Here is a 25,271-nt window from a genome sequence, read left to right on the forward strand (position 1 = left end):
TGGCCATGGAACTGACCATAAAAAATGCAACCTCGACTGTTTCCACGATCGAAAACATGCTGATTGAAAAAGATATTGATCTGGACGTATTTGCAGTAGCACGACTCGGAGACTGCCTTCAGCTCTACAGAGAAGGCGTGACCATGATGTTGGATGCCATTGGAGCCTTCTATTCTCAGCGGTACAGAGTTGCAAACCTGCTAATGACTGCAGCCATGGACGGTGCATCGACCTGCGATGATGGGTTTGGGGGAGGAGGAGAGTCCCCTCTGTCGAAGCAGTACTACGACCTCTTTCAGCTCAGTGACGTTGCCTTATGCATCATCAGATTGGCTTCTTTGGTGTCGTCAAGCAATTAGTACCTAGTTTATACAAATGCAGAATTTTTAGAATTTGTAATTTTATTAAGTTTTTTTTTTTTTTTTATAAAATTGCTATATGCCTATATATGCATTGAATTTGATTTCTAAATAATAATAAAAAGTTTGAGGAAATGCTTGAATCTTGATTCATATCATTAATTATCTAAGGTATTCTAAACATTCTTCTAAATTTAACTATATCAGTTTCATCTTCTTCAAAATCTTGATTATGATTATTTTATATAAGCAAACTAAACAGATACAAAATATTAAAATCTTCACTAAGGCCAAAAAATGATACTCTTAAACAAGACATGATAACATAACAAACTGCAACAAGCTTCCCAGAAAACATTTCAATAAAATCAGGAAGCATACAAAACAAAATTTTAAATTTTATAATCTATTCTTATTATTGATCGAAATTGAATATTAAGCTATAATCAATCAAATATATCAAGTTGAAACTTGAAACACAATGAGTAACATGTCACATTTTACTCCACCTAAAAACTAGAGAAGGAAAAGAAAACATATTAACCTTTGCAAATGAAATTTTTTTACACTTGTGTTGCTTGAATCACATTTTCTACAATATTATCTTTTTTTTCATTAATTTAATTTCTAAATCTGATTTACTATTTTTAGTTTCTACTGACAAATTTAATTTGTTTTCTTTTCAAATAATGTATACGGAATCTTATCCATTAATAAAAATAATTGAAAGTTTACTCAAATTAATACGTCTTAATACATAAAAATCAATATATTCAAATAACATAAGTCTAAAGTATACCAATAAACTAACTCACTTTACCATTTTATTTTCAGTTATATTTTTACTATTTTAATAAAAACTTTAAAAAAATTCAGTACTTAATTCACCTATATATATATATATATATTTATTTTAGTTTTACTTAATTTCAAGGTAAAATATGTAAAAAAGTACGGCAATTCGGCAGCTCGGGTTAACCCTAACTCACTTTATTTTTTTAATCACTTATCACTCTCTCAGTTCTCTTCTCCCAATTTTTTGGTTCCCATTAAATTTACCTATTTCTAATTCCACGCGGGTAGATTACCGATTTCTAATTATAAACTCGGAGAATAACAAATTATTTCATTCACCTCAAGCATCACCTCCTACCTGAATAAGTTGATTCCGCTTTTACCCGACTAAAAAACGATTTAAGGTGACATTGTAAATCATAACTTAAACCTAGTTTCCTTTCCAGATAAAAACATAGTTATTCGAAAATCGGAGATTGTAGTTTGATTTGAAGTCTTGTCCCTCGCATAATACAGTTAAATCTCTTTTATTTCAACTTCTTTTAAGTTATTGTCATCATTATCTTGTCAAAATTTAGCTTATTTTGAAGTTCAAACTTCATATAGTTGATGACAGTAGTTTGATATTATTTTAAGGTTCATATTTTTTTTAGAATTAAAAAAGAATTAGCATGACACCCCACAACCATGATCCCCGCATAAACTCAAAGCGTTTGTAGATGGAATCAAACCATGATCTTTTAGTTTTTTTTTTAGGGTCATATTTGATAATTAATATAGTGATTATTAAGTCTCTGAATTATCTTTTATGTGTAGTTTGATGATTTTTTGTTATTTTGTATTATTTTATTATTATATAAAATTCACTAGTTGAATTAGTAACTTAGTGACTTAGTCCCTTCACCGGGTTGATAACCAGACCGAGTTTCAAAACTATGGTTAAGATCATATTTTTGAAACCCGGTCCAGTCCGCCAGTCGGACTAGCAAACCCAGTGAGTCGGTCGTAAAAACATGTTGGGTTGATGAAAAAATCAAAATTGCAATCAACCTAGTTAAATCTGGTCAACCCGTCGGTTGGACCGAAAATCCTGTAGCCCGAGTTAACCGAACGAGTTTATCGTATTTTTAAAAAAAATCACGTCTTCTATTTCTCACTTATCACTCTCTTAATTTTCTTTCCCACTTTTTTGATTTCCATTGAGCTAACATATTTTTAGTTTTATATGGGTAAATTACAGATTTCTAGTTTTAGACATTGAGAATGACAAATTATTTCAATCACCTCAAGTTCCACCTCCTAACTGAATCAGCTGATTTCGTTTTTACCATACTAAAAACAATTTAAGATGTTATTGTAAGTCATAACTTAAACCTATTTTTCTCAAAAAAAAAAAAACATAATTATCAAAAAAAAAATTGAGATTGTAGTTTGATTTGAAGATTTGTCCATCACATAATGTAGTTAAGTCTCTTTTTATTTTAATTTTATTTAAGTTATTATCAACATTTTATTATTATATGAAACTCACTAGTTGAACTAATTGACCCACCGATTGAACTAGTAACCTAGTGACCCAGTTTCTTCACCGGGTTGATGATCGGGTCGGTTTTCAAAACTATAATTAAAATAATAGAAAGAACATTTAAATGTACTACTAATATTAATAATTATTAAAAAAATATATTTTATTATAATATTATTTAAAATATATATATTATAAAAATTAAAAAATAATATTTATTTATTTTATTATAAAAATTTGATGTTTTATAGACAATAGATTTCATACTTTTACTAATTAATATAAGTATAGTTATATAATAATAGATTATAAAATAATTAATATAAATATACTTTTTATATTTATTATAATGGAAAAAAACCAAACGATGAAAATGTCAATTTTAAGATTAAAATAAAAATAATCTATATAATAATAATAATATTAATAATAAATATAATAATAATAATAATCTTAAATTAATGCATATATCATTTAAAAATAATTATGCATATATTAGGAAGAAATATATCATCAATATAATAATAATAATAATAATAACAAATATAAATATAATATAAAAAATATAATAATAATATAATATTATAATAATAATAATATAATAATAATAATGTAATAATAATAATATAAAATATAATATAATATAATGATAATAATATAAAATATAATATAATAATAATAATAATAAATTTAATATAATAATAGTAAATATAATAATAAATAATAATAGTAATAAATATAATAAATATAATTATAATAATACATATAATAATAATATATATATAATACATATATTAAAGGTTTGATTAGATTTAAAATAAAAATAATGAAAAATATGTTAAATTATTTTAGTTTTTTTAATATTATAAAATGTTTTGATAAAAATATTTATATAACATTATTACAAAAAATAATATTATAAAAAATGATATATAAATATATATATATATATATATTATTTAATAAAAAATTCAAATTTATTTAATATTAAAAAACATATTTATCTAAATTTTAATTTTAATTAAAAAAATATTTTATTATTAATAAATATTTAAAATTTGAATAAATTCTTTTTAATATATTTAATTTAAAATTATTTGTTATATTTAATATTTATTTTTAAATAATAAAAAGTTTTAATTTTTATATATTAGATAAATTTTGATTAGTTTAATTATTTAAATAACATCATTATTATCTTTTTGTTTAGTTTGCTGACTCAAAACAAATTAAGATTTTTTTATTAATAAAAATAAAAATATGCATTATCATTTAAAATTAATAAAATAATTGTAATCTAACCAAAATAAAAAATTACCATTTAACAATAATAAAAATAAAATAATATAATTGTATTTCTGTCTATACATTATAATTTCAACTGAAACTTCGGTTCTCATTTATAACAGCATCCTAAATTAGTTTATTCGGTTGAAATGGCCATCTACTTATTCGGTTGAAATGGCCATCTACATTTAAAAATAAAAATATGCATTATCATTTAAAATTAATAAAATAATTGTAATCTAACCAAAATAAAAAATTACCATTTAACAATAATAAAAATAAAATAATATAATTGTATTTCTGTCTATACATTATAATTTCAACTGAAACTTCGGTTCTCATTTATAACAGCATCCTAAATTAGTTTATTCGGTTGAAATGGCCATCTACTTATTCGGTTGAAATGGCCATCTACATGGCTAGTTATTTCTCATCCTCCAAGATCATGAGTTCGTGGGGAAAAGATACGACTAGGGACCCTACTGGGAATATGGCCATGTAGCTAGTGGTTTCTCATCCTACAAGATCATGAGTACACTACTGGGAATATGGGAATATGTCTGCACAATTTGAAAATGTACATTCATAATCAACATTAAAAGATGTTTATGTCTATATTCAAAATAGTGTTTGCACTCGGTTACATTAATAAATGATAAAGTGTACGTGTTCATATTCTTAATTTATAATTTAACCAATTAAAAATTAAAAAATCTTCTAAAATAATCACTATTTTAATAAATGATCTCATAAGTTTTCTGAATTAAAAATGTATTTTGACATAAGGTTAATCACTATTTTAATAAAGAATTACACTTAAGTTTGTGTGATGTTGGTTATTTAAGATATTTTATAAATGTTTTTAAAAATAAATATTTAGATGTAAAAGTTTATATTTAAATTTTATAAAGAGAAATTAAAATATTTTATTATTTTGATAGATTAATTAAGTGATTTAATTGTTAAAAAAAAGATAAAAATTAAAAATTTCAAAATAATCCATATTAAACTATCTTAAAGATATCAATTTAGTCAAAATAGTTGGCATAAATTAATAAAATAAAAAATCTGTCAGAGTTTAATTTTAAGAAAATATTAATTATATATAATTAAATTTAATTTTAAAAATATTTATTTAAATATTAAATAATAATAATAATAATAAATATCACTATAAAAAATATTTATTTAAATACATAATAAAAAAATTTAATCTATAAATATAAATTTATTTATTTTTAATATAAAATTAAAATTATTTATATACTAGTAAATTTTATAATAATAAATTTAAAATGGAGTTTAAATATTTAAAAAGTTTACTTAAATTTTGATTTTTTTTTTTAAATAGTAAAAATTTTAAAATTAATTTGAGATTTTAAAAGTTTTGCAAGACACTAAAATATGTTTAATCTTTAGATTATTTAGGAGGATTTTACTAAATTTTAAAAACATAAAATTGTCTAAATTAGTTTATTTTTTGGAATTTACAAAAACTCATACATCACATTCTAACTTCAATTTTGTTGCAGAGTGACCTCAACTTCCATTTTCATTTAGAGTTTAAGTTAATTAATGTCTAGATCTAAAATTTAAAAACCAAACTTAAACTACCTTATTGGGTATTTAAAACCCAAATAACTTAATTTTTAATCTAACAATTTCTTAGAAACTTTTTTTATTTTTCTAAAAACACAACTATCTTCTCTTCATTCTCTTTATCAATCAAATTTCAATCTATTCATTGACCAAACTTATAAAAATATTATTATTATTAAAAAATAATAAATTTATTAAATTAAATTAACTTCAAAAACTAATTTTTTCTAAAAACATATCAAACAAATTATAATATTTTTATTTATTTTTAAAACCAGATATTATCTCCAAACCAACTTAGAATTTTTTTTTTCAAGTCAACTTGGAATAGTGTAGTTAGAAAAACATAAAAAATTGAGTGCATATAAATGTAAAATAGTAATAATTAATTATCTTTTTCATAAACTTAATGATATAAAAGAATAATTTAATGATTAAAAATATTTCATTTTTCACTGGTTAGACAGTTTTATGATGTTTTCTTTTTGCAAACACACAGCTCATTTGTGTTTTATTTCTATGCATTTTGATGTTCTCCCTATTTGAAAAAAAAAGAGACCTTTTTTCATTGTTCAATCGTTAATATATAATTCAATATTTCTCAACAAAAAAGTCACCAAAGTAGGGTAACACTTTGGATCATTTGCTTTGGCCCATTCAACACGTGGTTGATTTATGTTCATGTTCTTTGTTGGCTGATCCCATACACAAAATGAACATAATAATATATATGAGCTATGGTTTCTTAGATTCAAAGTAAGCAAACAACAATGGCCGATGCAGCTATAATCAACTGTTTGATTTCAAACATGTTGTCACTTGTTGAGGACGAGTTATCTTTTCTATGGTGCTTCAAGAACCAGATTCTAAAGTTATCCAGCACTTTATCATGCATCAACGCCGTACTAAAAGATGCAGATCGAAGGAGACTCAAGGAGAAAGATGACCAAATGAAAGATTGGTTGCGAAAGCTCAAAGATGTAGCATACGAGGTTCGGGACATCATAGATGAGTGCACCACCGAACAAATTCGCCATCAAGTCAAAAGTCGTAACGCCTCCTCTTCATCTTCGAGGCAAGTAATCAATTCAATCTTAACTCCCTTTAGTGATACTTTGATACGTCTTAAGATCAATCATAAAATTAAGGATGTTCAAGAGAAACTAGACCAGGTCTCGTTTGAACGAGAAAAGTTACATTTACGTGAAACAAGGGAGGATGAAGGAAAAACAGAGTATAGTGTTGGTAGATCGCGTGAAACTATGTCTATTTTGACCGAGAGTTGTATTTACGGGAGAGATGATGAGTTAAAACAGATTGTTGATATTTTAGTTGAGGAAACTAATGCTGCTAGAAATTTATCAATTCTTCCCATAGTTGGGATCGGAGGGTTGGGTAAAACCACACTTGCCCAAATGATCTTCAACGACGAACAAGTGTTGAAGCATTTCAATCCTAGATTTTGGGTGTGTGTCTCCGAGGAATTTGATATAAATCAAGTTCTCAAAGCCATTATTGAAAACGAAACAAGAGGAGCTTTGAGCATCTCATTCCTAGAAAATTTGCAGATGAAAGTTAGAGATATATTGAAAGGAAAAAGATATTTGATTGTGTTAGACGATGTTTGGAACGAAAATCAATCGAAATGGGATGACCTGAAGGATATATTGAACTGTGGATCAGAAGGTGCTTTCATCTTGACAACAACTCGTAAATTAAAGGTGGCCGAAATAATGAGAACGGCCGAGCCAATTCATTTATCATCGCTCTCTAACGATGACAGTTGGCTACTATTCAAAGAACGCGCCTTTATGAATGGAATACCGCAAAATCCAAACCTTATTGACATAGGAAGAGAAATAGCTAGAAAATGTAAAGGTGTTCCTTTAGTGGCAAAAACATTGGGCAGTCAATTGAAGTTCAAGATGGGATCCAAAGAATGGTGCAGAATAAGAGATAATGGAATATGGGAGCAATCACTCGAGAACAATTCTATTTTGCCTATTCTCAAGTTGAGTTACTTTGATCTCCCTTATGAATTGAGAAGATGCTTCGCCTATTGTGCTATATTTCCAAAGGACACTAACATTAAAAAACAAAGACTGATTCAATTTTGGATGGCTCATGATTTAGTTCCAACAATTGATAACCTAGAGCTAGAAGATGTTGGAAATATGATCTGGAATGAGTTGTTCTTGAGATCCTTTTTTGAAGAGAGTACAATAGAACAAGTGTCATATCTTGGACAACTTCATACTGATACGTGTAAGATGCATGATCTTATGCACGATCTTGCCCTATCTATTATGGAAGATGAATGTTATATAATGGAAGCCACCTCGAGCAATGTTTTCAAGAAAGGAATTCGTCACATAACTGTGTGTAATGATTTTAGCAAGACAACAACTAATAACTTTCTTGAACAAATTGGTAGTGCTAAAGGCTTGCAATCAATAATACTATGCGAAGGATTTGTTAATAATCAGAAGCTCGCAAATGTAAACATGTTTGATCTCTTGAAGCAATCTCCATCTTTACGTGTCCTTGAAACAATCGACGCAAAGAGGGCAAATCAAGTTTTGGGTTGTGTAGGATATCTAAAGCATCTTAGATATTTAAACCTTTCAAGAACCGAGATAACAACAATACCCAATTCTATTTGTAGGCTTTGGAACTTACAGACCTTGAACCTCAATAATTGTTACAATCTCGTAAGATTGCCAAAGAACATGAAAGATTTGATTAGCCTCCGACATCTTTATCTAATGTATTGCAATCAAATAAAAAGCATGCCTCCCAAGATGGGGCAATTGACACGTCTACAGACGTTAAGCTTGTTTGTGATAGGTAAGGAAAGAGATTGTCAAGTAGATCAACTGAAAGAACTGGATCTCAGAGGATATTTAAGAATCATGAACCTTGAAAGAATTAGTGATATAACAGTTGCTACAGGAGTAAATCTAGATAAAAGGTTGAATCTTCGAAATTTAGAGTTACATTGGGAATATGATGAAGAGGAAGACAAAGATAAACATGATGTTGTAGCTGAAGCTTTGAAAGGGCCAATAAGCCTTGAGAACTTGAGAATGACTGGTTACAAAGGTGTGAATCTTCCTAAATGGTTGGGGAAGCTTCATTCATTAAGATATCTTTTCCTTTCGGAGATGGAAAATATTGAGCACATATTTGTTAGTGAAAGTGGCAATGACAATGGAGTATTATTACCAAAGCTAGAGATGTTTCACATAAAAAACATGATGAATTTGAGGGATTTAGTGTCTCCTACAACAACAGAAAGAATATTAACAGTATTCCCAAGTCTCTTTGAACTTTCAATAGCTAAATGTCCAAAACTAAAATCATTGTCGAATCTCAAATCACTAAAGGTTTTAATTATCCATGGTGATGGTTGTGATGAGTTGTTATATAACATCTCAAATCTTAGCGGTCTTGTTGAGCTCTTCCTTTTTGGATTCAAAACAAGTGTTTCATTTCCAGAGGGAATGTTTCAGAACCATTATGCTACTCTCAAGACTCTCCAAATAAGACAGTGTGATCTACTTGAAGAGCCTCCTCTACAGTTATCATCAACACTAGGGTCATTCCTATCTCTTCGAGAATTGGAAATTTGGGCTTGCCCCAAGTTAAGTCATTTGTTTGATGAAGAAATGGTAAGACTCACTTCACTAGAGAAGTTAATGATTTGGGATTGTCACAATCTAGTGTCTCTTTCAAGAGGAGGAGTCACGAGAATGGACTCTCTGAAGCATCTAATATTGAAGGACTGCCCTAACTTGATGCTATCGTTGGAAGAATGGGAAAACATCATTTCAGTTGAGTGTTTGTCCATCTATGATTGCCCTATGTTGGTGCCATTGATAGAGGCGGATTACATTATCCCGCTGATCCGCTCCCATCAAGCAAGAATTGGACGTGACTTCAAAGTAGATTTCTTAAAGTAAGAATAGCTCATCAACTGCATCTTAGTCTGTATGTCTCTCTCACTCTCATGTTAAAGTTATTGCTATTTCGATGATGACAATGATGTTATATACTAACCTTTCCATGCCTTTTTTTTCAGACTAAGTTCGGTTCTCAAATGAAGTCAATATCTCCATCATCATCCAACAACTAAAAGCAGAGGTTATTATCTAGCTCTTCTGGCCCATCAATTAGAAATTGTTAGAAGTATTGATGATAATTTCTCTACAACTTGTTGAAAATCTCTTTTTTTTTCTTACAGAAAAACCTAATATTGCAAGGAAAAATAGAATAGCAATGATCCTAAGATCTGTACCAGACATTATCTTTCACCCTGAACTATCCTATCACTGATCTCAAAATGGCAGATGAAAACGATTTGAAATATGGAAATATACTAATGATTCTTTAAAAGAAAAGAGTTACTTACTCCAAGAGGTTCATATAATAAATGCAGGTCTTCATAATCAACGCTTTGATTAGTGGAAAAACAATGCACGAAATTAAAGAGTAAAGACGAAGGAACCTTTCAGATTCACTGATTGTTCTTCCACTGTTCCAATCGTCCTTCTCCATCGCTTCCCAAACTCTTAGTTTGTCTTCATTTGATTCTGTAAATTATATCATATGATTCATATCTTTATTATGTTATAAATCAAGAACAGTATAAGTAAGTGATTGTAAGCAACTCGTGATTCAGGCAAAATCATGATAAATTCAATCTTCTTTCTTGCCTAAATCGCGCTAGTATAAAGAAAGATGTAAATTTTAGTAAAAATGTACAGGACATGAAACAAGTTGAAGATTATTTATATGCTTCTCCCAACCGTTTTACAAGAAAGAGAGCTTTTGACAGTGTAATTCTAGTTGTTATGCATGCTGCATGATCCACTGCATTATGTCTTTACGAATGACGCCCTCCTCTAAACCCACTCTTCTTCTCCCAATACTCAAGAACCTCTGCTGAATCACGACCCCGGATGGCCTCATCATTGTCTTCTCAAACGGTCTCGACCAAACATTTCCAGATGCAGTAAAAAGATTCCTACCAGAATGACTGTCACCATTAGTTCCATATCTTCTCAGGCCACCACCAGTAGTGTTGTGGGGAGAAGACGATTTAGGTAACTTGTTTGTCGTGTCAGACTTGATATTGGTTTTTGTCATCTCACCACTAGCGGCAGGAGATTGCTCGGCGGCGGCGGCGGTGGTGGTGGTGGTGGGGTGACCGCAGCGTATCTGAGCTGACGGTTTCATCTTGTCAAGCCACCTCAGAATCCAGTTGCCAAAATTCCGACCAACTTCAATATCTCTTTCCTGTATGTTTTTGTGAAATCTCAACGCTACATCAAACGCAGCTCGTGTCTTCCTGTAAAAATCAAAAGAAATCTGAAGTTCGCTGGATAATGAGTTGAATTGATTGCAGCAGCAGCAGCAGCAGGAGGTTATTATAATTTACTTTCAATGAGTTGAATTGATTGTTATTGAAATCGCAATGATAAATTTACAAAAGAAGAGAAAAACTCGACGGAATCCAGATAAACACAGATGAAAAGGGAATTGAAGATTTACCCGCGAACGAAGTTGCGGATCTTAGGGTGCTTAGGGGTGATAAGACGACGCTGAATCTTGAGAGCCAACCTATAAGTTCGCTTCAAACCTAGAAAATATGCAGTTCCAAGAGTGATCTCCCAAAGAACCATTTTTTAATTTCAATCCAACTTTCCTTTTCTCGATCTTTTCTATTTCTCCGATGATAACTGCATCATCATCATCGTAGGGGCACCGACATATGCCCGACAGAACCGCCACAACACTCATCACCACCGTTCTTTTTTTTATATACAATTCCATTTTTCTTGGGCCTAATTGGGCCTTTCTTAACATCGAACATAATAATAACATAATTTAAAACTTAGGTTTTTTTAAAGTCTTTAATGGACAACTTAAAATTATTTGTTTATATTTATTTATGAGGAGTGATAGAGAAATGGAATTTCGTGAGGGAATGACTTGTCATCACATTTATTAGTTGGAAAATGTAAAAGTGGGAGTAAAGAGAGAAATTATTTGACTTTTTCAACAAATAAAATTATGCCAAGTCATTTCCTCACCAAATTCCCTCAAATCATTTCTCTTTATTTATATGCATAGTAACACATATTATCATAATCATTTAAACTAATATGAATATACAAAAATGAATTAGAATGCTTCCAAATATATATTAAATGATTTGTTTTTATTTTTGTCATGACAAAGAAGTGTGTAACAGAATTGGTGACATTGTCTTATTGAGACTACCCTAACAATCAGTTCAGATGTTCTGCTACCGATTGTCGTGTTCCCCTGTGGCGCACCAATCAGATTGCAGCATTATTAATTTAATAATAAATCAATCTGGGCAGGAGACGGAGGGAGGGAGAATCCGGAATCCGGGTTTAGGCCCGGGTTCACACCAGACGCCGTTAACGGAAGCGCCCGTTAACGCCAGGAAATAATATAATATTCAGATAATACCCAGATAAGATATCTTCGCTCTGATCTACACGCCCATTGAAATGACCCTCATGTAAACCCCCCATACCCAACCATGAGAAGACCGTCTGCCGTTCATGAAAATACACTTACACGTCCATGTAATGACCGAATTGACATGCATATTATATTTACGTTTATTAAATATTAATTTAATTTATTAAATAACACAGGCAGCGATATAATATTCGCTTCAAGTAATTCAATCTTTTATTTTCTTGGATTTTTTATTTACTTTTTTTATTTAATTTTTTTTTGCCTCGAGACTCGCTGGAGCGAAGATATATTTGCTTCAATTAATTTTAATAAAAACCCCATGTAAATCCCCCCTACCCACACATGTAAAGACCGCTTGACTACCATGTAAAGACACTTACCCGTTTATGTGAACACCAAAATGACATGGATTTTATATTTCCGTTTATTAAATATGAATTCAATTAATTGAGGATGACATGCAGAAACCGAACAAATCTTCGCCTCAATTACCGGATTTTTTTTTTTTTTGTATTTATTTTTTTTTTTGCCGGAGACATTCATGAGCGAAGATATATTTGCTTGAATTAATTCTAATAAAAACATCATGTAAAACCCCCATACCCACCCGTGAGAAGACCGCTTGCCTACCATGTAAACACATTTACCCGTCTATGTAAAGACCAAACTGACATGGAATTTATATTTCCATGTATTAAATATTAATTCAATTAATTGAAGATGACATGCAGCAACCGAACAAATCTTCGCCTCACTTACCAGGCTATTTTTTATTTTTTATTTTTTTCCGTTTATTAATAAATGTTAATGTAATTAAATTAAATTGACAATCAGTAAACGACCAAATATTCGCTTGAATTATGTTTTTCGAGTAGATGATTGAAAGCGAAGATTTCTTATTTTCAAATAATTTTATCCTCACGTTCATGTAAAACCACCTCCCCTCCAATGAGAAGCCAACTTGCCTGTAATGTAAATTCACTTACCCGTGCATTTACATTCCGCGAATAAATCTTCGCTTCGATGAATAGTTTTTACTTTGCATTTATTTTTATTATTTTTTTAAGAAGTTACGATATCGAACGAATATTTATTCGCTTCCATGACTAGTTGATATAATTTCAATTTCCCGCTACAAGCCGACTCTCCCTCAATTTCATTTTCATAAGCAACTGTTCATATTCTTCTCTCTCTATCTCCCGGCGATAATCCAAACACTGAACGTCGAACCCTAGATATTTCGTTTATACTACAAGGATATCTTCTGAACATGTCGGGTAACCAAGGCAAGAACATGGAAGTGGATCATCCCATCGACTCCCGAGAGGTCGTCTTGCAAGTTTGTAGGAGCATAAACGAAAACGAAACTGCACCCACTCCGGCATCCAACGTCAATCCCAGCACTAAACCAGAGAGGTATGTTGATCTTATTGTGTTTATACTAATTTTACACATGTTTATTCAATTTATTTCGTATAATACTGATTTATGCTATCCCACCAAAATTAATGACTTGTAGGACCTATGAAAGGAAGAGGAAGAGAAATCCGAAGACGAATACTAAGTCTTCATCGACTGCTGAATCAGTTTCCACAGTTGCTGTCGAAGCTACTGATGTTGCTGCAGGTACTGATGATATTTTACCACCACCTTTCCCCCTAAAAAAAAAACCAAATGTTATTCCTACCTCCAATCCAACAGTCGATGAAGAGTTACCAGAACCACCCCCAGAAACCACTAATATTTCTCCGTCTACTACCCCATTCGATGAAGAGTTTCCCCCCTCTCCCCAAAAAACCAAAACCCGCCAGAAACGTAAAGTGACATTTCTAACCAGATCATCACCTCATGGCCTCGCTCAACTCATTCCTCAATTGAGCGTAGAACAGAGGGAAGCCGTTAAGGAAATCGGGTTTGGTTCTCTTCTTACAATGGGCGTCTCCAAGTGCCTTGCTCATTTTTCCAAACATGTAATCCAATCTTTTGACCCGGATAAGAGTTCTCTGGTATTGGCCAACGGTGATGAGATCCGTATCGATGAAGATCTCGTACAGCTCGTGATGAACCTCCCTAGAGGCTCAATGAACGTAGTCGAGTCCGTTGGGTTGGACAAGACTAAGGACCCTGCTTATTTTAATTTCTTGAGGGATTGGAAGACCAGATGGACCGGGGAAGACTCCAAAGCTCCCGAAACACTTTCTATGATCCCCAAGATATTAAGTAACACAAGTGCAGACAACGATTTCAAAATAGACTTCGTTGTCTTTGTTGTCTCTAGTTTTTTATGTCCTGTTCAAAATTCACGAGCCAGGTAAACATGTATTCAAACCTCTTATATATCTAATTGTATTTTTGAATACTGACAAATGTATTTTTTTCATTTCAGGTTCAAAATTCTCAAATCCTTAATGGAGGTTGATAACATAAAGGAACTGAACTGGTGCCACTTTACACTACAACGATTGGTTGACAGTGTAAGAAGTTGGAAAGAAAAAGCAAGTAAAAATAAAAATCCATATTTCGATGGACCTATAACCCTTTTATCGGTAAGTATTGTTGCCTCTCTTATATATGATTTATAGATATGTAATATTTTCTAACATGTCTCCCACTCCTTTACTCCAGATTTGCTACCTAGATGGTGTTTTTGTGGAAGGTGAACGTATCCCCTACGAAAGAAAATTTCCAATCATCTCCTGTTGGGATGACGTCAGCGTGTTGGAGTTTACCAACTTAGAAGGTCGTGCCGGTGGTTTTGGGCTTGGCAGGGCAAGGGCGCGCCTAGCAGTTAGACAACCCGAGAATCCAGTTGACTCGGTTGAAGTAAAAGAAGACGATAATGAGGTATGTGGAAACAATAAATTGACTCCCATTGTTATTTATTATCCTGTTTTCAAGATTAATGAAGTATGTTTTTCATAATGTACAGTTGTTGACATCCAAAATCCTGCAAACTTTTAAAGATACAGCCCAACAGCTGAATTACCTATCAGGGGAGTTGGAGAAACGCAACATCGATCCGAAGCCCTTTTTTGAGGCCGGTTTCCTGAACCTCAGAGAGTCTGAAGGCTTCATGAAACACTTGAAGGTGGTGATCGATGGTCCGGTTCATGTAGGTGTGGAAGATCCTACAAGGGATGCACTTGGGGACACTTTACAGTGTGCGGGCTTGAAAGTCAATAGTCCCCGGGTTGATTACACATGTCGGACTGCAGTGGATGACCATGCAGTGGATGACCATGCAGACCATCAACCAGCACTGGCTGAACTGAATGATTTTGAGGATTCAGTGATGTCAAATTAAGAAAATCCATCCGATCACGAAGAACAGAATGATCTCGATGTTGCCGTTGTGCACAATGATGCTCCGTCACCACCTCTTCAACCGCAATCTGTTGAGGATGTACGTGAGGACATTTTAGATGAATCAGTCCTTGTTGAACCGGAAGATGTAGAGGCTGTATTTCATCACAGTCAAGCCAAGTCACCCCCTCCTCAGCAGGACGAACATGAGGATTCATTTCTGCCCAACAAAGATGACTCACCCATTGTTGAACCAACTGATCATGAGGGTGAATGCAAGGAACCGGATGGGGCACACAAAGTGCAGACAACCACTGTTGAAGACGATGATCAGGTTGAAGTGAAGGAACAGGTTGATGAACCAAAATCTCCGCCTGAAAATCCAAATGATCAGGGGGCAGGGAAGGAAAATGTTGAGGAACCCCTAGCTCAGTCTGTTGCACCAAGTGATCATGGTGAAGGCAAGCAACAGGTTGAGGTACCCAAATCTCATCATTTTGAACAAAATGATCATGGTGCAGGGAAGGAAAATGTTGAGGAACCCCAAGGTCAGTCTGTTGCACCAACTGATCATGGTGATGGCCAGCAACAGGTTGAGGCTTCTAAGGCCGTTGAATCTTCTGAAGATGAAGATGAAGGTGATGGGGGGGGACGCATCAACATTAAAGAATATCCTAAGAGGAAGATCTCAAAAATTCCTGTGCACCTTCGATCCCCCTACATGCAACAGGTTGCTGATATGTTGGACCACAAAATAACCAACAAGGAGCAGAGATTAGCCGATTTTGTGTTTGATGAAGACCTGCCTCCAACGTAAGTTAGTTCTCATTTTTTTATAATTTTTAAAAATGAAATTATTTAGTTATGGTCTTCTAAATGAATGTATTTTTCAGTGACGTTCTGTACGAAGGTGCACCTGGTAATATTACCCGTCAATTACTTCGTTCAATGCAAATGGGTCGCGAAATTTCGAGCGAAGTGATTGACGCTTGGTCCATAATTGTGCACTTCAAATGCCGTAGGTTGCCAAGGCATGAACCAAGAATAATTTGTTTCTCATCATGTTCACATGTAAGTGCATGAACTGCTTTTTTTTTGCTATGTATCCTTCAATGTTCATGACTTTGATGCTCTGCCCTTATTTTGCAGGTTAATATGGAGCATGATGCCACCTTATTTTCCCAATCCATTGAAGAAGACATGAGGAACTACCAAATCACAAAAGAAGACCTCATCTTCGCTGACGTGGTCTGTACATATCCCTCAATTCCAAGTAAAGAATATGCAATAAAGTAATAAATGTTTGTGTTCTTTTTGCAGATATTCCTACCCGTTGTCTTTTCCCGACATTTCTTCCTTGTTTGTGTGAATATTAAGGACTCCAAAATCGTTGTACTTGACAACTCCGGCCGTCCTCATGGAATGAAAATTTTGGACAAGTATGTCACTTTGAGTAAACAACTCGATTGTTTTGTGAAATTCTTGTTAAGTCAAGGCATGGAACGAATGGCTGCCAAGGTTAAAAAATACAGGATAACGGCCCCAAAGCTGGACTGGCAAGACAGAACAAACAAGACAGACTGCGGTGTATACTTAATGAGACATATGGAAACATATAGAGGAACGGCGAAGAATTGGTCTATTGACATCAACGAAAATAATGTAAGTGTTATACCATATCTAATTTTTAGTAGATGACATTGAACAATTTTAGATGTTCTTATACTTTCTCTTGTTCTTTTGAAGGCCGAAGAAGCTTTGAGTACGTTGAGGATTAAATATTTATACAGAATTCTTATGTCTGAGCACAATGTCAATAGGTTCAAGATAAAGACTGCAATTAGATCAAGATATTAGGGATTTTTATGTCTTACACGGAATTATACTTGTACAGTAATTCTTATGTTTACACAGGTCAATTCACATTTTTTAATGTATGGATGTTTGATATTGATTTATAACTTATAATGCAATTCAGATCTTAATGTATGGAAGGCAGTTCAGATCTTAATGTATGGAGTTATAATGTATTGATGTTTGATGTGTCTTCTTGTACCGATTTTTTAAAAATCATAAACGAGGATGTTTTCTTAACCGTGTGTTTAAATATTCTTAAACGAAGATATCTTCTTATGTTCATTTTTGGTGCAATCCATATTTTGGAAATCCGAGACGAAGATATCTTCTTCACTATATGTTTTTAAATTCATAAACGAAGATATCCTCGCCACTCTACATTTTCAAAATCATAAACGAAGATATCTTCTTATTTTATTTTTTGGTTCAATCCATATTTTTAATATCCGAGACGAAGATATCTTCTTCACTGTAAATTTTGAAATTCATAAACGAAGATATCTTCTTATGTTCATTTTTTGGTTCAATCCATATTTTTAATATCCGAAACGAAGATATCTTCTTATGTTATTTTTTGGTGCAATCCATATTTTTAATATCCGAGACGAAGATATCTTCTTCACTATATGTTTGCCAATTCATAAACGAAGATATCCTCGCAACATGTAATGCACCTACCTGTGGTATGTATTGATGTCAATTCCAGAATGAAAACTCATTTATTAACTTCAACTACTGCTGTATCAAGATCATCACTCTCATACCCTCACTCTCACTCTCACTCTCACATTACACTCTCACTCCTTCCCGAATCTCTATCTACCGTTGTCTTCCCTTCATTCATTAAGCGTAAAACTCATAAGATGGATGTAGAGATGGACCCAGACATGCTGGTTTTATCGCAGCAACAACTGGAGCGATACTTAAGTCTGATCAACGATGACCCTGTCCCTTTTAGTGTCTATCATGTAGATGAGATTCTTCCTCTATTACGAATAAACGTTAACGACGGACTGATGGCCCACATGCAAAGCAGATGGGATACGGACTCTCGTTCTTTTGTTATTGGGGAAATGCACATATGCCCGACGCTAGAGGACTTTGCTTCAATCCTTAGGTGTGGTACAAATGCACTCATGATCTTGCCTGTCCATCAAGATCCTCATATGGCCGTCCACATTTGCGACAGCTTCTATGGATGTACAATGTTTGATGCTCTCTTGTTTACCCTCCAACATGGATTTCTGAATATGACAAACATAGACGAGTACATTTGGCGTGTCCAGGGAGCTGAGAGGACCATCAACCACACACAAAGCAAACTGATCATGCTTGTGGTTCTGGCTCATTTTTTTTTATGTCCGGCTGCAGGACGCCGGCCTTCGGAAAGGCTCCTACGGGTAGTTCCTGCACTGATGGGAAACGCCCCAAACCTGGCTAGCCTGGTACTTGCTGAGACATTACTTGGTCTTAACGAATTTGTTCCCGAGGAAAACAACTATTCTCGCCGTGGATCACCTTTGGTTCTATACCTCTGGTTGTTAGACAAGTTGCATTGGTTGCCCCGTCCTTCAATTCCCTACACTTCCTTTGCCAATCTACAAGTGCAAAGGGTCAATGGACTCGTGCCTCCGAATTTTATTTCGGATATTCACCCAATTAGGTTCATTGTTCCGTGGTATCTGTTTGCTGAAATGATGTACGAGATGAGGGGTTCTCCATTCATCATTTTGTTGGGCCTTCAGGGAACTACCTCCTACTGCACAAGTGTCATATACAGACAATTTGGCCTACGGAATCCCCTACCTTCAAATGGAGACAATCCTCCGGAGGACTTCATGTTTACTCCTCAACATCTTTACTTAGAGTACGCATCAATAATTGAAAATTCTTTGACGGTTTTCATCCCCAACCGATGGATCAATGCTGTGAACGAAGCCATTCAGCTATACATTCCACCCGTCATCGAACATGAGGTCGTGTCGTTGACAGGACCGATAGACGAGTCATCATCTCATGAATCAGACTAGAGCTTCATTTTTATTGTTGAACATCTATATTTTTGGTTAATCTGTGCAGTACTTATGTAAACGGATTATGGAATGTTTTTGTGTATTCATCAATATTATGAAGTTATGTTTGATTATAGTCTGAAGTTATATTTTACATTATGTATTTCGTTTATTCTGTAGTGATATAAATCGACTCATTGTCGTTAGCTTTGATTCATTCTTTGATTGCAATTTGGATGTCATGATCAATTCGAAGTATAATGTAAAACGACTGATCCGTTCATGTAAACCCCTTCGATTGATCAATCGATTGGATCTTCGCCTGTAAAACCCTTAAAAACGAAGATGATGTCGCATCCAATCTTTGAAGTTACATATTATTGTTGACACTTTCATGTCATACTGTAATGAATTGGAAAACGAAGATTCATTCGCCTGTAAGTTTCTATATGAAACAAAACATTGTTACGAAACGACATAATATTCGCTTGATCTTCATATTTCAGGTCGACCACATTCAACGGAAATGTATTGAAAATATCTTTCATCATTCAAAAAAGAAAAGAAGATTGTTTTCGTATAAAACCCTATAAAGAAATCATTTCATATCTATGGATTACTGTATGTAGCCTGTAATGACATATCAAATCGGAACAGTGTGCCGTATTGTTGTCACATCAAAAAAATTAATAAATATTGTATTTTAATGAAGTTGCAAATTATGTTTTTTTTTCAATTTTTAAGCACATGACTTCATCTAATTATATTTGAAAAGAAGCGAACATATATTCGTGTGCAGAACTAATTTGAAGCGAATAAATATTCGCTTGAATGAATTCTAGGTTGACTTACATGTGAAACGCACAACCCCTACATGAGAATACCCTTTACACCTGATGTAAGTACACCAACGCTTGTATGTGAAGACCAAAATGATGAACGAATGTGGGAGGAAATTACACGCCGCGAATAAATCTTCGCTACAAACCATTTTCCAATTTCTTTCCGTTAATCACATATAATTTTTATTTATAATCATTACACATCGAATCGGACCAAAACTTACATTTAAAATTATGGCAATGATATGATAATACTTTATTATTTTTAACAATTTCGTTATTTTATTAATGTTTAATGACATTTGCATGAAAATATAAATAACAAATAAATATTATCATTCGACGTACAAATTTTCATTACAAGTTTCATAAACATTTCCCCGTTTCATAAACATTTGTACATTTTAACAATATTCATCTGCATCTCCAGCTTCAAGGCATCTCCATTGAAGCAACCACAGCGGATCTCTCACGCATAACTGGGGTCCTACACCTGTTGAGTTATCTCTTGAGATGTTTTCCATCCCAGGGAATCTCCCAAATGATACATCCCAGGGAAGCAACCACAGCAGTGTACACGAATGATCTTCATTTGATCGGTAGTTTCTACTTGAGTTACCAAGCATTCGTGTACACTGAAGATGTTTTCCACCACTTGATCTTGATTGTACAAGTTTTCCATCACAGAGAATCTCCCAAATGATACATCCCAACAAACTATATGAAAAAAACACACACTCTCAACAAAAACGCTCAATAGATATTTCATGCTGCCGACGAAGATTGTTCATGTAATCCCTACATTTATAGCAAAAAGAAAATCTGTTTTCTTCATAAATTATTTAGATCTATTGATTCAGAAAAAGTAAATTTCCCGTGATGAAATATCAAATCCGAACAGTGTGTAGTCACTTTGTCACATCATGAAAAAGTAATTTCATTCACGAAAATGTAATAACACTTAATAATATTAAAAATAATACATTATTCAATATTGTCATTCACATTATATTAGATAATAAATTATTTCAACATGAATAAACACATTTTCATGAATAATTATAAAATTATATTCAATATAATACGTAGGATGTGTTTGGTAGACAGTAGTACACTGTTATAATTATTTCAATATAATTATAAAAGTATATTTATCCCAATAGTAAAATTATAAGGGTGTTTGGTTGAACTGGTTTTATATGTATAGTAATTATTTAAATTTATTTGTAATATTTTTTAATCTTATTCTTTTAATATTAACATTAATTCTTTTTATTAAGTTTTAATTAAAGTTTAATTATTAAGCTTTTATTATTTTTAATTTAAGTTTAATTATTTTTAATATTTGTTAATCTTATTCTTTTAATATTAACATTAATCCTTTGTTTTGTCACATCGTGCAGAAATTAGATGTCATCATTGAAAAAGAGGTGTGTTTTTGTATAAAACCCTATAAAGAAATCATTTCATATCTATGGATTCAGTAAAAGTATTATGCATGTCATGACATGTCAAATCGGAACAGTGTGCAGTATTGTTGTCACATCACAAAAAGTAAGAAATAGTATATTTTAATACAGTTTCCAATTGCACAACATTTTTCTATTTTTAAACACATGCAATCATCTAATTATACAAGAAAAGAAGCGAACATATATCTGTGTTCAGTGAAACTTGCAAATTATGAGAAACTAATCTGAAGCGAATAAATATTCGCTTGAATGGATTCTAGGTTGACTTACATGTGAAACACACAACCCCTACATGAGAATACCCTTTACACCTGATGTAAGTACAACAAAGCTTGTATGTGAATACCTAAATTATGAATGAATGTGGGTGGCAAACACACTAACGCGAATAAATCTTCGCTACAAACCATTTCTCAATTTCTATCCCCTGGATCACATTTCATTTTTATTTATAATTCATTGCCGACATATTTTTGTACGTTACATCATATCTTAAACTAATCATTATACATCGAATCGGACCAGTCTTCATTATTTTAGATAGGGAACATCAATCATAATTTATATATTGTTAATTAAAAAGTTTAGGTGATGTTTGATCTTATCTTGTTACACTCATTATAGGAATCAAAAATTTATATTAAAAAATGCTGAAGACTACGGTCATAAATTAAAATATTACATTTACTATAATTAACATTATATGAAATATTAAATTATTCATACATAACAAACCTTATATTTATTACATGAGCGTCAAAGTAAAATATATACAATGTCATTTATATTCCAAAAAAAATTATAAAAAAATTTAATTGACAGCTCAATTAAAAAGGAAATTAGTACAATGAAGCGCCAAAAAAATTACCACATGTCAAGTCAACTGTCACAAAGTCTCAGACTTTGTGACGCCGGTCAGTGAATCGCTACCATCGAATCAAACGTCATTCCTTTAGATTGGATACGATCTGTTAGATTGGCAGATCGAAGATTTGTTCGCTTATTCAGCATTGAGAATCAAATAGTTGTTTCTTTTGTGGGATTTTTTTTTCAAATAATGTGAAACATGAAAGACATGTACTAAGCGAAGATATATTCGTACAGTGCGGAGTTCTGCACGAATACATCCTCGTCTATTGTCGTATGTTACTTTTCATAATGCATAATTACCTTTCACACTACAAAAGCGAATATCGCTTCGACTCGTACGAAGTTCATGAGAAACTCCTTATTCATGTTTGTGAAAACCGATACGGCCTCATGAAAATACATTCACACTAAGAGTGCACTTTGCATAGTAAAACTGTAAAACATCTGAAGCCCGAATTCGGCCGTAAGACACCCAGGTTATTCTACCATCTGACCTAGCGCTGTCGTCTCCGGCATTTCGACTACGAACCCATTTGTCTTCCGGTTAGTATCTTCGGCTCCAGCGAAAATGGTAAGAAGTATTTACGGTTGCATGCTTGTGTCTATTTCGTTTTCTTAGTTTAGGTCGTTAGAATCTAAATGTGACTTTAACATCTCAGAATCAGGATTCCGATATGCAAATAGTTCCATATACTGAATCCACGACTGAAGTGAACACACTAAGGTAATTACGCGAATGTTACAATTGTTAAAATTTGACTCTATTTGGATTAGGTAAGTAATCCAATTTGCTAATGATAATGTAGTGTTCAACAAAGGAAACGAAAACCCGATGCATCAGGCACGCCCACGACACCACTGGATATTCTGGCCAACGCGGCGAATGAAGCACTTAGTGAGAACCAGGTTCAGAAGAAAAGAAGAAGGACTCGTGACCCTGATGTCGATTTCAAGAGCAGAACCTCTCCATCGGGCCTTCATCACCTGATTAACAGGTTATCTGAAGAACAGAAGCAGGCTGTGAAGGACATCGGATTTGGTTCCCTTCTGTCACTTGGCATATCAAAATGCCCACTTCAATTCTCACGGTGCATTGTGAGTCTATTCAATCCCAGAAGGAGGAGCATCGTCCTACACAGTGGAGAGGAGATGCAGATTGATGAAGAGGATGTTCAATGTGTATTGAACATACCCAGAGGTGAATTAGTTGTGGCAGAGTGTTTAGGAAATCACACGGACGACAAGGTGTACAAGGAACATCTCACGGCGTGGAGAAGGAGATGGGGATTCGAGAACAGTGGAGGTCCTTCAACCTACCAAATGCCTGACAAAATTCTACAGAACACAGAAGGAGACAGTAACTTCAAGATGGACTTCGTGGTGTTTGTTGTATCCAGTTTTTTGTGGACATCCCAAAATCCACAGTGCAGGTAAACCCAAAGAACCTAGCATTAATTCTGTGATCTCATTTAGAACTTCAATATCATTTTACATGGCTTGAGTCACTACTTTTTTATTTTCAGATTCAAAGTACTGAAATCCCTCCAGGATGTATCTAAAATCAAAGACTACAACTGGTGCAAGTTCACGTTAGACGGGCTAGTCGACAGTGTTTATAAGTGGAAAGCAAAGAAGACATCCTATTTCCATGGACCATTAACCTTTCTTTTGGTGAGTGTAGAAATCTATTTGCTGGAGGTTGTCCATTCATAATTTTTTGATGACTTTGAACGTAACATATATTTGTTCATGCTAATGTATCAGTTGTGCTACTTGGACCGTGTGGTTGAGTTCAAGGTAAACAGTAAGATCTCAAGGAGTTTTCCTATTCTAGGATGCTGGGACGAGAAGAAGATGTACGAAAGGGTTGAGTATGAGGCTGCACAGGGGGGGTTTGGACATGGTAGGGTGGTTGCTCGCATAGCCATGCCGAATGAGCAACCACCGATGCAACAAAATGTGCAGCCAACACCACCACAAACTGGAGATGACCATCCAACTGAGCATGCTCCAATTACACAAAACCTGGCGTCATGTTTGAGGAAGGTTGCTGCCGCTGCCGAAGAATTGGCACAAGGGGCTAAATATCTGAATGAGATGCACCAGATAAACGCCATGGAACTTGTACAGTCTGCGTTTGAGCCCTTGGCCACGGTGCTAAACTCCAATGCAATCCTGAGGGAAGGCTTACAGCGGAGTCTGGACCAAAACAAAAAGCAGCAGCCCAGAGGAAGTGGCATTAACCCCCACACGGAAGCCACCACCCAAGCGAAAGGCAACACCCTTCCTACCAACAACCATGCCAACACCAATCCAACGGCCCCATCGAACAAGAACACATTCACCCCCTCCACCGAAACGAAGACAAAAGCCAACCACCCACCAACGGCCCCATCCAACAAGAGCACACTTTCTCCCAACATCCAAAAAAATATCAACGCAGACAACCAAGCCAAATCCAACACCCATCCTCTAAACACCCTAGACCACACACAACCCACCCTCACACCAACACCCCAATCCCACAAGAACCCCCTTCCACTCAAAACAGTTACCCAAACCCCAGCCCCACCCCCTCCAATGGCACAAGCCAACGCCAACCCCCTTCCTCCAATCATAACCACACCCACTCCAGTGGCACAAGCCAAAGCCAACCCCATTCCTTCACTCAAAACCACACCCCCTCCAATGGCACAAGCCAAGCCCAAAACAAACCCCATTCCTCCACTCAAAACCACACCCCCTCCAATGGCACAAGCCAACGCCAACCCCCTTCCTCCAATCATAACCCCACCCCCTCCAGTGGCACAAGCCAAAGCCAACCCCATTCCTCC

At 33.8% G+C, this 25,271-nt stretch overlaps 3 protein-coding genes and 1 long non-coding RNA gene across 6 annotated transcripts; 3 read left to right on the forward strand and 1 right to left on the reverse strand.

Annotated features, from left to right (window-relative positions):
- Positions 1-5: 5 nt before the first annotated feature.
- Positions 6-359, forward strand: LOC124910098 (putative invertase inhibitor). Its single transcript, XM_047450719.1, has one exon. The coding sequence runs from the start codon at positions 6-8 to the stop codon at positions 357-359; it is 354 nt and encodes a 117-aa protein (XP_047306675.1).
- Positions 360-6,335: 5,976 nt separating this feature from the next.
- On the forward strand, positions 6,336-9,643 carry LOC124945087 (putative disease resistance protein RGA3). The gene has a single exon (XM_047485459.1). The coding sequence runs from the start codon at positions 6,336-6,338 to the stop codon at positions 9,525-9,527; it is 3,192 nt and encodes a 1,063-aa protein (XP_047341415.1). The 3' UTR covers positions 9,528-9,643.
- A 13-nt stretch (positions 9,644-9,656) lies between these two features.
- LOC124945089 lies at positions 9,657-10,580 on the forward strand. Its single transcript, XR_007099971.1, has 2 exons — positions 9,657-9,708; positions 9,809-10,580. It is a non-coding gene; the product is annotated as an uncharacterized LOC124945089 (long non-coding RNA).
- LOC124945088 lies at positions 9,920-11,350 on the reverse strand. 3 transcript variants are annotated; one of them, XR_007099970.1, is made up of 4 exons: positions 11,119-11,350; positions 10,374-10,915; positions 10,106-10,157; positions 9,920-10,012 (listed from the first exon to the last, which is right to left on the reverse strand). XR_007099970.1 is itself a non-coding variant. In XM_047485461.1 (3 exons), the coding sequence occupies exons 1-2, from the start codon at positions 11,247-11,249 to the stop codon at positions 10,417-10,419; spliced, it is 630 nt and encodes a 209-aa protein (XP_047341417.1). In that variant the 5' UTR covers positions 11,250-11,350; the 3' UTR covers positions 9,920-10,157; positions 10,374-10,416. The 3 variants fall into 3 exon arrangements, 2 of the variants coding, with proteins under 2 accessions (XP_047341417.1, XP_047341416.1); XM_047485461.1 differs by having other exon boundaries at positions 9,920-10,157; XM_047485460.1 differs by lacking the exons at positions 9,920-10,012; positions 10,106-10,157 and having other exon boundaries at positions 10,259-10,915.
- Between the last annotated feature and the right edge of the window lie 13,921 nt (positions 11,351-25,271).

This window comes from Impatiens glandulifera, chromosome 7, assembly GCF_907164915.1.
Source record: "Impatiens glandulifera chromosome 7, dImpGla2.1, whole genome shotgun sequence".
In the NCBI taxonomy this organism is placed as follows: Eukaryota; Viridiplantae; Streptophyta; class Magnoliopsida; order Ericales; family Balsaminaceae; genus Impatiens; species Impatiens glandulifera.

Coding starts and splice junctions, on each gene's coding strand:
- LOC124910098 (XM_047450719.1), top strand. CDS start 6: ATGGAACTGACCATAAAAAATGCAACCTCGACTGTTTCCACGATCGAA.
- LOC124945087 (XM_047485459.1), top strand. CDS start 6,336: ATGGCCGATGCAGCTATAATCAACTGTTTGATTTCAAACATGTTGTCA.
- LOC124945088 (XM_047485461.1), bottom strand. CDS start 11,249: ATGGTTCTTTGGGAGATCACTCTTGGAACTGCATATTTTCTAGGTTTG. Junction 10,916..11,118: donor ATCCGCAACTTCGTTCGCGG/GTAAATCTTCAA, acceptor TGATTTTTACAG/GAAGACACGAGCTGCGTTTG.